A 15,186-nucleotide genomic window follows, 5' to 3' on the forward strand; every position below is an offset into this window, starting at 1 on the left:
TTGACTTAGCGCACGAAGGGCACCTGGGTCAAACAGTCACAAGAAGACGGTTGAGAAATGAATTTTGGTGGCCCGGAATGGATGGTGAGGTGGTCAGTTGGGTGGAGAGGTGCAGTGAGTGCCGTGAATGCGAAAAGAGACTCAAGGTGGGACCCCAATCTGTCCCAAGTTCCATCCATGACCCAGGTGTAGTGTGGCACAGCATATGCCTTGACTTTATTGGGCCTATGCCGGGTGTTCACCCCAGCAAAAGATTTGGCTTAGTGGTAATGGATGTCCATACCCGCTGGCTCATAGTTCACCTACTCCCCGAAATAACAACTCGAGTTACCATTAAAGTACTCCGCATGATTTTCAAAGAGGAGGGTCACCCCACGGTCCTCATTACAGATAATGGGACACAATTAACTTCCACAGAGATGAGAGAATTTTTGAGTGAGTGTGGCATTAAACATTCGTTCACCACTTTGTACAACCCACAATCCAACGGGATTGTTGAGAGAGCAAATCGCATGATTAAAGGCGCGATTAGTCTGGCAATCAGCAATGACCTTGACATAGAAGAGACTTTGAATGAGTTAGTATGGGCCTATCGCACCACGGAGAACTCCACTACCGGAGTTGTTCCCTTTACTGCTATGCGAGGAAGAAAGCCAGCTTCCAAACTGGTGCCTCCGTGGATCAGAGAATTAGTGGATGGAAAGAACGGCGGTGGTTGTGAGGTGAGCGTTCCTGTGAATGTGTCCAGGCGTGCATGCAGCGAGCAAAAGACCTCGCAGAATATAAGTGTTGATGACTGGGTCAAAGTCCGGTCCGGACGATGGGTAAGAGGCTTGTGCAAATTTCGAGGACCCTTCAGGGTCAAGGAGGTTTACCCTTCTTATGTGGTGTTAGAAAATGGAGAAAAATGGAACCGACGTAGGGTAGCAAAGTATTGCTCACGCAACAGTGTTCCTAGAACATCCATAAGTAATGCTGACTCAAGGAATTCATGTTCTGGTTATATGTTAGCCCCTGATCGACAATTGCTTAACAGTGCTCGCACTGGTGCTGAAGTGTGGGTACCAGGTCCTGGCGGGGATAACTTGAGTTCTGGGCAAAGAGTTTTTCACATTAATAATGAGTCTCACGATCACCAGAGAGCTCAACTTCATCAAAGGCCCTTAAGGGCCAGGAGACAGCCACAACATTTGCATGATTTCATTGTGGGATAACTTCCTGTTATGTTCCTTGTTCCTACCTCCCGTTGCTTTACCTACCACTGTCCTTTCTTCTGTTTATACTCTACCTGCGTGTAGAGGAAAGGGAGGTGTGTTGTGACTTGATTGACACCGTGGCCACGCTCCGCGCGCCACGGTGGAATGTTGGGTTCCCGAAGGTTCTAAGTGGAGCGCCGCCGCACGCTGACCTGTCAGTGCATTTCAGCTGGCGGAAGGCGGCGGGCGCACTGATGTCCTGTTGTTTACAGAATAAAGCCTGTCTTTCAGAACAAAGTCTCCGCCTCATGTTGTAATCACAACATAGCCCTTTCCATGTCCAGCACTTTCCATGTTTTTGCTTACGATGTTATGGGTATAGTACATGTAACCCATCTAAAGACCAACAAAGACTCTTTCCCTACTGTTGCTTAGATTGAAATATGAATAGTAAATGCAACCCTATCAAGTCCTAAGGTAATCTCTCCAAACACTTTCCCCACTGTTGCTTATATTGGAGTCGGAATAGTTAATATAAACTACTGTTTAGATTGGAGGAGAAATAGTAAATCTCACGCATCCAAAGACTAAGGGGCAGATTTACAAGCCCCTTGCGCCATGTTTACGTCACTTTCCCCATGTTAAAAGTGACGCAAAGGTGGCACGAGGGGCTTGTAAATCTTCCCCAAAGGGTCTTATTTTGATAGTGGCAGTATAGGAGTGGGGCTGACATGCCGCCACCCCCCTCCCACATCCCCAAAGACAAAATCGACCACCCGCCGGTTCAGACTTGAATACAGGTTGGGCGGTTGTGTTGCGGCGGTCCCACTCTGCTGCCTGTTTAAAGGTTTATAGGAGAGCCCTTACAGGCACTGCAATGGGAACACCGCAGCATGTTCCTGCACAGGAGGGACTGCACCATGTCATGCATTCCTTCCTGTGCAGGAGGTGGGGGTGCTAAAATACAGGGGGGCACAACATGTGCCCCCCGGCATGCACCCAATGCGCAGAGTCTAGGCCCTCTAAGTTGCCTCACCGCCATCCTTTCCATAGTGGTCTCACAGCCATAGAAAGGACGGTGGTGAGGCAACTGGCAATATGCATAGTGGCGCAGCAGAGGCACCAACAAGCATATTGCCCTGCCTGACCAATGCACCACCACCGCAAGATCCAAGATCCCCAGCAGACGCAGTGATATAATTGTGGCCCAACTGCCAATGTCCTGTTAGAGCAGGTAGACCACCAGTCTGGCAGTCCGCTGACCCCCACTTCAGGGTCAATGGACCACAAAACTTATAATAAGGCCCTAACACTTTCCCTGATTTCTCCTATGTGAGAGTAGTGTTAGAGAATCTAACCCCACCAAAGTTTAGCACGTTGCCTGATTTTGCTTATGTTGGAGTTGGAATAGTAACTGGATCCCCTCAACAACTCAACACTTTCCCTGCTGTTGCTTGCATTGGAGTGTAAGTAATGAATCTAACTCTTACAAAGTCCAACACTTTTCGTACTTTTGCTTAAATAAGAGTTAGATTAGTTAATCTGACTCCTTTGAAGCCTAACACTTTTGCTAGGGTTGATACATTTTTTGACTGCTGGTATTGTTTATTATTTTGTATTTTATCTTTATTGTTCATATTTTTAAAAAAAGATATGCCACTTTTTATCACTGCTTGATAAAATTATATGATGTTATTATCATAGGTTTTCCAGTTTATCATTTTAAATAAATTACTTATCATGCTCAATGTTTTAAAATGTAGATATATTCACCTTTTTGATGATATTCTCTTTCACAATTTTTTGACACAATATTTTTGTGGTCTACATTCACAGTTTGTAAACTCAATATCTGTGTAGATTATATTTTTGAAACAATAGTCTGGTGTCATTATATTGTTGTTCACCATATTCTGTCATACAACTGGCTGGAGGCATAGAAAAGTGCAGTAAAAGATCACCCACGTGCTAGGGCAGTGTGTATCCATTTGTTTAGTATGTGTTCCAGTTACGCCATTAGGAATCATAGCCATGAGAAGTCATGTTTTGCCTATCTCCAATGTGCACATGCTTATGTGTGAAGCACAGTCTTCCATGTGCATCACAGAACAGTTGCAGCAGCACAACTATGAGTACAACTAGTGAAAGGACTCCATAGATACACACCATAGGTCCTCATTACAACTATCCTGTAATTCCAGAGGCTGCAGGTAACTATAGTTATCGAATGCATCAACAATTCCAAGTGCTGCAGGAACACTTTTCAACAGGTTAAGTCAGTTGAAATGTGAGTGGGGAAATTGGCCCAGAATATGAGGAAAACATGCAGAAGTTGGTGGTGAAACAGGAATTGCCCTCATGTACTCCGCATTTCAGAAATTGCACCTTATAATTGGAATATTTACCTGTACCTTGGAATTACCTATTCTGGCAGAATCAGTAATTTCCAGCTACAGGAATTTCAATCTTTGTCTTTGTCAGTCTCATGTCTTTATAGCAGGTTTTCTGGTCTTTAAGGAATTAAAGCCAACACATCTCCAAATAATTTATCAATTGTATATTTTTTCAGACAATACAGTGGGGAATCAACACTTACCTTTCGTCTTTTCAGATTTCTCAAGTCGGTCTTTGTGAGCTTCTGAAAATGAAAAAATGAAAGAAAGCAATGTGTGTTACACTAACATATTTTATAAAAATGTTGAAAGTTACTTGTATTGCTTCCAAGGATCCCATTCACACATTCTAAACTTAGTTTTTTTTTATTTTTGCTTTCATGAGATCGGTAGGTTGGCACCTAGTGACCCATTCACAAAGAGTTTGTAAAGAGTAGGTGGAATATACTTTTGTAGCACTCTTAGCATATTGCAGGGAATTAGGCTCACACCAGAAGTAACACAAGAGTGGCACTTCCCTCATAGCAAAACCTTTTTGATTCTGATCCAGATTGACATGTATTTCCTGAATGGGTGCGTTAAAGACCAGATTCACAAACCTTTTCTGTGCCTAAAGCAGACATACATGTGAAAAAAAACCCTTCCTTGCTAGTTTTTTACAGAGTTTATATAGCGCAAACTTGACCGGAATCGGGTATCAGAGCGCTTTACATCCCACCAGGTGCATTACATGAGGACACACTCATTTATTATTTCTGTTCTTTAGGCATTAAGTAATTTGCCCAAAATCACAGGATGTTCAGCGTCGTTGCCGAGACTCGAACCCAGTTCCCCAGATTCGATGGCGACCGCCCTAGTGAATTCAAAAGTTGTTTCATAAAGACAGTATTGACATACATTTGCAATCAAGATATCACTTATTAGAATGGAAGTTCTGGCAAGCATACACATGTTTTCCTCAGCCACACCTCTACCTCTCACTCTCTCTCTCTCTCTCTCTCTCTCTCTCTCTCTCTCTCTCTCTCTCCCACAAGTATCATGCATTCACACAAGCAGAACAGGTGGGCTAACTTTCTCATACTTAGCACCCACAACATTGAACGTCCTCCCGCTACACCTATGGGCCTTCTCCTCGCTTCCAGAATTTTGTAGGAAGTTGAAGACCTGGCTCTTAAACTAAGACCTTGCAGATGACCTACAAACCTGTTCCTGTGATTGGATACCCCTTGAGTGATTATTTGTGCTTTATAAACCCTTATGACATAACAGGTGACAGCAAATAGTTGTTGCCTGGTGTTTGTTGAGCAGCCCATTCCACTATAGTGAACAACCATGGGTTCAGACTACAAAACAACTGCAGAAACTACTAGAAATGTAGGCAGAAGGTGAAGACCATTTTACATAAAATGGGACTACTTCCTGATCAAAGTAAAGAAGGATCATAAATAAGGCAATATAACCTGAAATGAGGGTAGATTACAAATACACATATGAAAATTTAAGCTCTTCTATATTTGTTTCACATCATTTTATTAGCATTTATAATAAAACATTCACACAGTATAATAACTATTACTAACCTACTTAGCCTCAGTTCTAACCCCCTTAAGTCAAGTCCATACACCAGCCTGTATAGACACATATTGATTTGCTAAGAAAATTTCAGATCTACACATAATATTTTGCAGAGTACATTTCTACTCATTCTCTGACACAGATTCATCTAGCAAGTACCAGAGTCAATTCAATAAATCCTGTTGTCTTTTCACACCTAGTGAATCTTGGAAATACCCCTAGCAGAAAGAACACAGGAGAGCTATGCATTACACCATTAATACAGGATGCTATCTCCCTCCAATGTTTTGTTAATAATTAACATGACCATACCATATGTAACATTTCTACTCCTTGCTTCCCACACCTAGGGCATGCCACAATAGTCGTATGAATCCATACTATTTTCCTCGAAGTTAGTTATGCCCTGTGTAAATTAAAAAAATAAATCAATTTAAATCTGACATTTCTAGACACAGTGTTCTCTAAGACCTACAAGGGGCATTATCATATTATTTCTTATTGCCTGATAAAGACTCAACACCACCATAATGCGACCCATTGTAGTACACAATGTTTGACAAGCAATGTGTAATTTAGGAGCTTCTAAACCCATACCTCAATGGCGACATACGTCAGTAGTCCCTGCCTGATGTAATAAAAAATTGCCCTCTCTGACCTGCATTAATGGCAGAAAGTTCCTAAAATCTTAAATGGTATCAGCACCCCATCTTCATACATATCACCTACCCTATGCCCCCTATGATTAGCCCAGTCTGCTAAGCCTCTCAATCCCCCCAGATTGATTTGTTGCAAACATCTCAAAGGAATGTCCAGAGATTAGGGCATATGAGTATTAGTTCATTGGAGCGCACAACGTCAACAGTATTGCACAAAACTCCAATGCAGTGGGCATTCCCCACACTGGTCCTCTGACGGGGCAAAGAGTATTCTATACAATAAATTACAGTAAAATATTCCGTACAGCACATATAAATCTGGTAACATTTCTAAATTTGCCTCATCTGGAAATCTTTGTGAATGAATCCACTGTATAAACCATTATAACTAAGTTGCCAGGTAATTGATTTCCACATCTGTTTTGACATGAGCAGTAGGTGCCACATACAAAAGCTTAACCCATGTAATAAATCGGTTACCCAATCACATCTTTATGAGCACTTTATAAAGGAAATCCCAGTGAAGGCTGTCACAGGCCTTTTCAAAATATATTACTGCAATCACCCTTTTCTCCTTCTCATCAAAATCAGATTCCATACCCCCAGTACCCTCATAATATGGTGTGCCGTACTGATCTGCATGTATTAATTTTGACATTAATGATGATAAGCGCATTGTGAAGACTCTTCTCAGCTTTTTGTAACCCAAATTTAACAGGGAAAGGGGGAAATAAGCTTGAACATCCTCTGGGGGTCTTTCTGGCTTTATCAACAGGATTTAGCAGTTGTGCGGGGCTAATGCCCTGCTTTGCTGGCTGCCAAATAAGGAATAACCAGCTTTGGACCCAACACCTCCATATAAGGAGAATACAATTTCACATGGAACCCATCCAACCCAGGAACTTACGCTCATCCCATTTATTTTTTTGCAGCCTTCACTTCTTAAATACTTACTTACCGTCCTAAGTATGTTGCCTCCTCTGCTGTACTCCTGGGTAAGTCTACTTGCACTAAATATTTATTAATAAACTGTGGGGGAAGCTCCAATGGCATAACATATAAATCTTTATAACATTCTCAAAATCTTCTATTGATGGCCTCCTGTGTAGAGAGGTGTGTACTATCATCAGAATCTACCTCCAATATCTGGCTGCCCCTATTCATATGGTTTGTGAGCCAGGCCAACAAAGTACCCACCTTGTCATGCTACGCATGAGCCCTTCTCATTTACTTTCTTTAGTCAAAGCTACCCAATTGTTCTGTATCTACCACTACTTGCTCCATACTGTCCCAAGGTTGCAGCTTTAAATCTGGCGTCCCTGGCCTTGCCAGCTCTCACAGCACTTTCTCATACTTCTCAATCTCTTTCATAAGGATATGCTTAACCCCCACTATCCCTGCTATTAAGTGCCCCTGAATAACAACTTTAAACACATCCCACTCCATCAGGGGAGATGCAGTTGAAGAATCATTTTCCTGGAAATATGTTTTCAATGCCTCTCCTATGGCATTGCAAAACACAGGATCTTCCAAAGCCTCAACTCACAAGCTCCAGTACAGTAGTTGTGCCCATTCTCTATTCCAGCCCAATGAAAATAGTACAGATTATGGTCATTCTCAATTGCCGCCCTGAAAAGTATGATTAGACACTAATATCTGGGATCGAACACCTCCACAAGTCCACTAAACCCTGTCTTTGTAGCAAATTTCTAAATTGCGTAGCCACAGAATGCACTGACTAATCCCTCAAGGCTAGATGTGAGCTATTGTGGTCTGAGTCAGTCATACAGTTGAAGTCACCTCCCAAGAATATACTATGTGTCATGTATGGTACTAATTTCCACATGAACTCCTGTAGGAACCCACCCTAATCCGTATTTAAAGTATAGACTCCCACAATAGTCAAGTCCCACGCAGCCAAACGCCCTAACACCACTACATACCTTCCATCTGGATCAATTATTTCATCGGTTTTCTGAAAAGGAACACCATGGCAAACCCATATCAAACCCCCCCTAGCGAAGCAGAATATGCTGTGGCATACAATTGGCCCTAGCATCTCTTATGAACTGCTTCCCTTTCAGATGCTGAGAAATGTGTCTCTTGCGGTAGTGCATAATGCGCTCCCCGTCTTTTTAAACATGCATGGACTTTATAGGAATGTAGCACTTTACTACGCGATGTATTACAGCGCATATTATTACAATGCGGTCGTTACAAGGACCGCGTTGTTAGTAGGCAATGCATATACATCGCAACTCTTTACAACGACTTTCACTAGGGGGCGCGCTGGATTTAAGAACAGTATTATTTACTATTCCTACTCCAGTTTGCACAACAGTGGGGAAGGAGTTGGACTTAATCTTCAATACCTCATCTACTCCTAGTGGAATTTGTTGTAAAGACTTGCATTGTAAATGCATCGTGTACAAGCAATGAGGTCATTGTACCGACCGCATTGTAAAGGTATTGTGGTGTAATGACTGCTTTGTTAAGGTTTTTTCCACTTTATAGTGTATAGTCATATTATTCAATCCCCACACATTTCAACTAATAAAATTGTACTACATTTTAAACATTTTATCTTTTTCCAACTGTCGCACATATACCTTGCATAATGGACTAATATACTTCTAAACCTACGTAACCCAAACTTAACTCCCCAACTCCCCAACCCCAGGACAAGAAAGAACACACTCCCCATCCAAACTTAATAATTTACACTTTCCATAGTACATATAAGGAGTTACGCCCATTCATCCCCCTCCCTGCCGCCCTTTACACTACTCACTTTACAATCACAATGTAGTCACCCACCCCATATTCCTACTTTTACAACATTGTTCTACTCATTGTGTGCATTTCCCCCCTACTGAAATTTTATTGTATCTACTCAGTTGTCAAAAAATATCATCAGATATGCCAGGTGTGACATGCAGCAAAAATACTTCTCTAGGAATTTGTGATTAATTATTTCTTTGGACATAGATCTACAACTGGAAGGATTAACAAGGATTTTTTCCCATTATGCTATTGACCCCTAGAGTTTAAATGTGCCAACAGAGTGTGCTTAGAGTCTACATTTATGGTGTATTACAGCTACATGTACACAATTTAGGAGTAACAAGTGTGATGTAAGTAATATGCACTTCTAATGCCCCCATATCAAGTTCAGACATGGCAGTGCAAGCTCCTCTGGCTCCAGTGTTTTTTCACTGCGGGCCGCACTTAGTAGGCACTACAGTCTATCCGTGCGCAACCCCTTTCAACTGGACCAGCCGCCGTTCTGTTTTTTTGTGTCAGAAATGCTGCAGTTATAGTTGCACTGTATCCAAGTAACTTGCTTGGTTGGATGTGTCTATCCTAGTCTGTATAGGCCAACAGTGCAACAGGTAGTCAGTAGATGTAAGCAGGAGTTAATGTCTGTTTGGAGCTTTGGGAATGTTCCATACCTGGGATGTTCAGTCTCTTTCTTGGAAGCCTGTGCCTCTACCTGAAATATTTACTAGAACAGTGGGTTCTGTGTACAACAATGGGGCCTACTAGATTAGTTGTCTCTGTTGCGATGCTCTCACCCAGTACCTATTTAGGAGATTTTTACCTTCTCAAGTTACATTGACACTTAGGGGGCAATTGCATTGTCTTGGAAACAGGACCGACTGACCGCTGGTCGGCGGTCCCGAGCACCTGAATAGGATGTGACCAAACACTGTTCGGTTGCATTCCGACATTTCCCTATGGAAGCATGTGTTACGGCCATAATCCGGCCGTAGTACATGCTCTCATAGGGAAATGGGAGGTGGTGTTAATCCCTGCACCCCCTGGCAGGTACCTCAAGGTGGAGGATTAACAGGGGGGCCGGCCCCCAACTGGAGGCCGCAAGGGATGGGGGGCCCTTCTAGGAGCTCAAAAGCACACTTTCCAACAGGATTTGCATGTTGGAAAGGCCAACATGGAAACCCTGCGAGAACCCGTGCATCGTAATTCGGAAGGCGTAAACCACAATCCATTTGGCTTATGTGCTGGTTTCAACTGGCTGACAGGTTCCATGAGCCCATCGGAAGCCAGCTGGAATGACCGTCCAGTTTCAATTCCGAATGACTGAATCAAAATCAACCGGTCGGAATTGAAACCGACGATGTCTGTCATAAGGCCTCAGACCTGAGGTCGGAAACCTTCCGACTGACATCGTAATATGCCCCAATAACCTTCTCTGTACTTTCATAAGCAAGTATTCACTCTGCCTTCAGCCATGCTCTGTCTTTATTCCACACACTGCACTGCTCTGTGGTGACCAACATGAAACACACATACCGACACACAGTTGCAATTAGCGCTTAATTTGAGCTGGTGATTTCCAGTGCTCGGCATCGGCGCTTGTGACAAACTGCCACATGGCGGTGTTGTCTAAGATGACCACAACAACAGTCAATTATTAATTCAATATACAATAAAAATTACTACCACCTAATGTCCTAACCATTCTGATAGCTTTGGGAGCCTGGAATAGTCTGAATTTTCACACTTGTAGCAGTGTGATGGTTAATTGGTATGTTTTTACTATTACTGGCAGTATGTCAGGGGCAAAATGTGATGAGAGCCCTGGCACTTATTTATTTACAAATTAGGCACTGGTTGCAATGTATCTTATATTCACATTCAATGGTTCCGCGGATGTGTACTTGCTAATGTATCAATCATTTCATTGTTTTACAAAGTAACTACTTTGTCTCCGACCGCACACTGCCTCTATTCCGCTCACAGTCTTAGTCCTCAACTGCATCTGAATCACGCTGCTTCACTCGCCATCTTTTGGCCACCATGAAAGTTTAGAAAATTGGCAGGGACAAACCTTGAAATAAATCCGCATCTGCTGCTACTGTATCCTTCACTACACTGTGCTGCTTGACAAAGTATCCACTTTTTGTCCATTTACACTCTTCTGCGATTCTGCTCACAGCCGCCGGCCTACATATGGCACTGATCTACCCGCCATCTTATGTCGTGGCACAACAACAATGAGGTAATAATGCCTTAGGTGGAAATAGGTAGGGAAATATAATTATACGTTTCTAAATAGTTTTAGAAAATATCAGAGTATTGAGTTACTATCAAGGTACTACCTAAGAAGTACGGCTGTACCTAAAAAAACAAATAAGTATAACATTTGAAAAACTACTGTAATACACAATATTTAATAAATATAGTGTACTACAATGTCTTGAATTTTTTTTACATATTTAATTATGTCAAAACATTATATACATTATTATGGTTGTACCTAAAATACATCGCTTTACTTAAAAAATAATTTTAAAAAATAATATACATTCGGGAAAAAACGCAGATTGTGCTAGGTACTACTGCATTACCGTGTAAACTGTTAAACAAATATATTGAAAATTACACAAAAAAATCCATACCTATTTCTACTTTAAGAAAATTGCAATAGATTGGGAACCACAATAAAACCTACTACTTACCTATGTTTGAGGCCATAAGCCACAACAATCCAAAAGTCAACTAAAAGGATTATGGCTGCCTTGTAAAATTGTAAAGGTGGACATTAATCTTTAAACAATGGCTTGTTATCGCTATGTACCACAGTATACCACTAACTTGTCTTCGTATACCATGGGACAATATATCACTATGGGGCTATTTTGGGATTTTATTGTATTACCCTTGTGTTACACATAATTTCACAAGAGCAGCACAATACTTAACAACATTTACAAAACTATGCAAAGCCACCATATGCCACCCTACTTTGCTTGGTACATGTGCAGAAACGCAGTACAGCACAAGTTACAGCCTTGTGTTACTCTGCACATCACAATGTACAGTCCTCCAAAATCTCAATGACATCCGTACTCCTCTACACTGTACGGCACAGCACTATACACCACTCAACTTTACGCTAGTCCACTGTATACCAGAGCACTGTACTTCACTCCACTGTGTGCATCTCCACTGTACATGACTCCACTTTATGCTATTTCAATCTACACCATTCCACTGTATGATACTTAACTGTATGGCACTCCACTGTACACCATTCCATTCAATGTTATTACCTTGGACGTCACTCCCCTCGGCGACACTCCACTATATGCTGTTCCACTCTACCCCGCTGCACTGTATGCCACTGCAGTATTAGTGACTCCATTGAACACAACTACACTGTATGCACTACCCTAGAAGCAATCCAGTCTACTCCACTCCACTGTGCCCAACTCCACTGTACTCTACGCAACAATACGCTATTCCACTGTAGGCCTTTCCAGTGTATACCACGGCACTCTACGCTATTCCACTGTGTAGAACTACACTGTCCGCCACTCTAATGTACACCAAACCACTCTACAGCACTGAATTCTATGATATTTCATTGGATGCCACTGCTTTGTACGCCACACCACTGTATGGTATTCCAGTTTACCACACTGCACTGTCGGCCAATCCACTCAATTCCACACCACTGTTCGCCACTCCACTATTAGCTGCTCCACTGTGTGCTAATCCACTGTACACCACGCTACTGTACTCCACCACAGTTTATGCTATTCAACCTTCTGCCAATCTACCATCTTGAACTCCACTGTACACTATTAGACTGTACTGTATTCCACTGTATGCTATTCTACTATATGGTATTCCTCTTCATGCCATTACAGTTTATGCCACTGCACTCTAAGCGGCTTCACTGTATGATATTTTTCTCACCTCTCTAGAACTGCACTCTATAAAACTATATTGCTCTTAATATCGCTGTAGAGGACTCTACTTCAATCTATCCACATACACTACACTGTCTAACTCTACATTCAAATCTACGCCCATACACTCCATTGTACAACACTCAATTCCACTAAACAACTCTTTTCATTACTGTATGACACAGCCCTCCACTCTACTGTATGTGACGCCACTCCAATTTATAAGAGTTTACTCAACTATACACTACATCACTACACTATAATCTACTCCACGCCACCCTACTTTATGACACACTAATACACTGTAATATACTTTACTCCACACTATGTCTCGTAACTCCACTCAACTCTATTCCATTCAACTCCACTATATGAGACTTTACCTTGCTCTATGCCACACGTCCAATCACTCTCTCCATGCAGTTTCACTGTACAACACATTACTGTATTCTATACATATCCATTCTACAACAATCTACTACACTGTTTTCAACTGTAGCACACTACATTCTACTAAACTTCACTCAATTCCCCTATAGAAATACTCCACTGTACGACACTCCACTGAATGACACTCACATTCATTGTACTGTACCACATTACAGAGAGTGATACCTTAATAAGTAACACACAATACTACAATTTGAAACACATTTTCATTAAAAACATACAAACCTTTGAAATTCCATAAAAAACTCAAAGGTTATAGATTAGTTATAGTTAGGTCTCTCAGACTCTGGGCAAATGAATCCACCATCCACTGTGTTTTGAAAAAGCATCTCAATTGAGATGTCATAAGTGTTGTCATGAAAGCTATTATTTCAGATGGCATAACTAATGCCATATGCAAGAGTATAACCTGTGCATTGAGAAGGTGAGTTATAGTTAATGTAGAATGACGAGTGAGATGAGAACACTGAGTATGAAGCTGTGTGATCTGCGTGACCTATAGTAAGTAATTTCAAGGAGGTGTGCTGAGTTGAAATGTAAGTTATAAGTAAAACAGTGTACGTAAGTGGGTGATTTACAGTAATGGGAAGGTGGTGAGTAAATGGTAAATTAAAGTTATAATTGTAAATTTAGAATATCTAATGTTTGTGAAGTTTAAGTAGGGTTTGTAGGGAAATAATAAATAAAGTTTTCCTTGCTATAACTTATCTGTAACCTTTTTTTATTGAATGTATTACTTATTAGTCACTATCAAATGTTGTGAAGCTTAAGTATGGTTTGTAGGGAAAGAATAAATATAGTCGTTTTTCTAACTATAACTTATCTGTAACCTTTTTGTATTGAATATATTATTTATTAGTCATAATCAAATATGAGATGAAGATTACACCCAATTAAAATAGATGTCTCCACACTGTAGTCAACTAAATACACCTTCTAACTTAAGTATTTACAAACTTTAGCACAACCTTTGCCTCCTGCACTCCTAAATATAGGAGAGGTTGAGTAGTGCAAAAAATGTGTGGAAAGTGTCAAAACATCCACATTTGGCGGGGGTATATGATGAAATGGAACATGCCACTGCCAAATTGTTATCCAGTGAGAAAAATTAAAAAAACAAATAATTGTGAATTTTTGCAAGTATATAAAATGCACGCCTTCAGATCTTCGGCTTCATGGAGAAAATCCATTCTGAATATTTGGGATGATTGGCCGACATAAGAAAAGGTACGAAATTTATACTTTTCTTCATATAGGCCTGCCACTTCTGTAATTCCGGTTTACAGTTGTAAATAACATAGCATGTGTAAATGTTATTTGTTTTTTATGGAATCAAGCCTTAAATAGTCAGCTTAAAAACAGAGATGTTTGAAAATACTTTGATGCGTTTATTATTATATTAAGGGATTACTTCATATATGTTGGTGAAAGCTTTTCTGCAACTCAGATATTTGTACAATGCTGTTTGGCTAGGAGTCTTTACCACCCAACATGCCAAACAGCCTCCATGGACTTGAATTGGGCATGAGCCTTCCAGTAGCAAACATCATGGTTCCTTCGGGTGCTTTAATTAGCTACTGCTCTGTTTTAGAGTACGAATGGAATATCTTTGATCTCGTTCTTGAGAAGCTGGTACCTCTACTTTCTTACTGAGACTTGGCTGCGTGACTTGTCCCATCTTGATGTGGCTAATGCCACAGTGATGGAGATTAAAATCATACCCGGAAATAGAACTAATTCTCAGGGATGAGATGTTTTTCTAAAAGCCCATTTTGTCTATAGGAGCATACATGATTCCGATGATTCTTACATGGTGCTCTTGTGATCCAGATTTATCAAAGGAATGCATTGCCCTTGCCTCACACTAGGTCATGCAAGGGCAATAGAGTCCTTAAGTCAGTATAAATATTAGCTAGCCACGCAAACCTTCCTTGAATGATCCTGTGTTGCTTGGTGAATCTGGAGTAACGAAAGGAGTTACATGGGTAGAGAGTGGGTGCTGTTCCCATACAATGACCCATGTATTTTGGAGAATATTACAGGAGTGTCCCCAACCACGGCACTCTGCACACGAAGTGGTGAGTTTACGCCGACCCACACTGCTTAATTCAGCTAAGGTTCCGCTACTCAGGCATCGTCCTCGGAACCCGTTTGGAAACCCCTGCCTCCCATCATACATTGACACCCCCCAGGT

At 41.3% G+C, this 15,186-nt stretch overlaps 1 protein-coding gene across 50 annotated transcripts in view; it reads right to left on the reverse strand.

The window, feature by feature from the left end:
• Positions 1 to 15,186, reverse strand: part of LOC147708230 (uncharacterized) — a 2,035,583-nt gene that overhangs the window by 1,669,748 nt on the left and 350,649 nt on the right. For 48 of the 50 annotated variants that reach the window (XM_086926979.1, XM_086926974.1, XM_086926953.1 and 45 more), the window contains one exon: positions 3,793 to 3,834. The exons of the other annotated variants lie outside the window; for them this stretch is intronic. In XM_086926979.1, coding sequence (XP_086783105.1) covers positions 3,793 to 3,834 — 42 coding nt within the window. The remainder of the gene's footprint in view (positions 1 to 3,792; positions 3,835 to 15,186) is intronic. 50 annotated transcript variants of the gene reach the window in all.

The sequence above is a fragment of the Lissotriton vulgaris genome, chromosome 6 (assembly GCF_964263255.1).
Source record: "Lissotriton vulgaris chromosome 6, aLisVul1.2, whole genome shotgun sequence".
Taxonomy (NCBI): Eukaryota; Metazoa; Chordata; class Amphibia; order Caudata; family Salamandridae; genus Lissotriton; species Lissotriton vulgaris.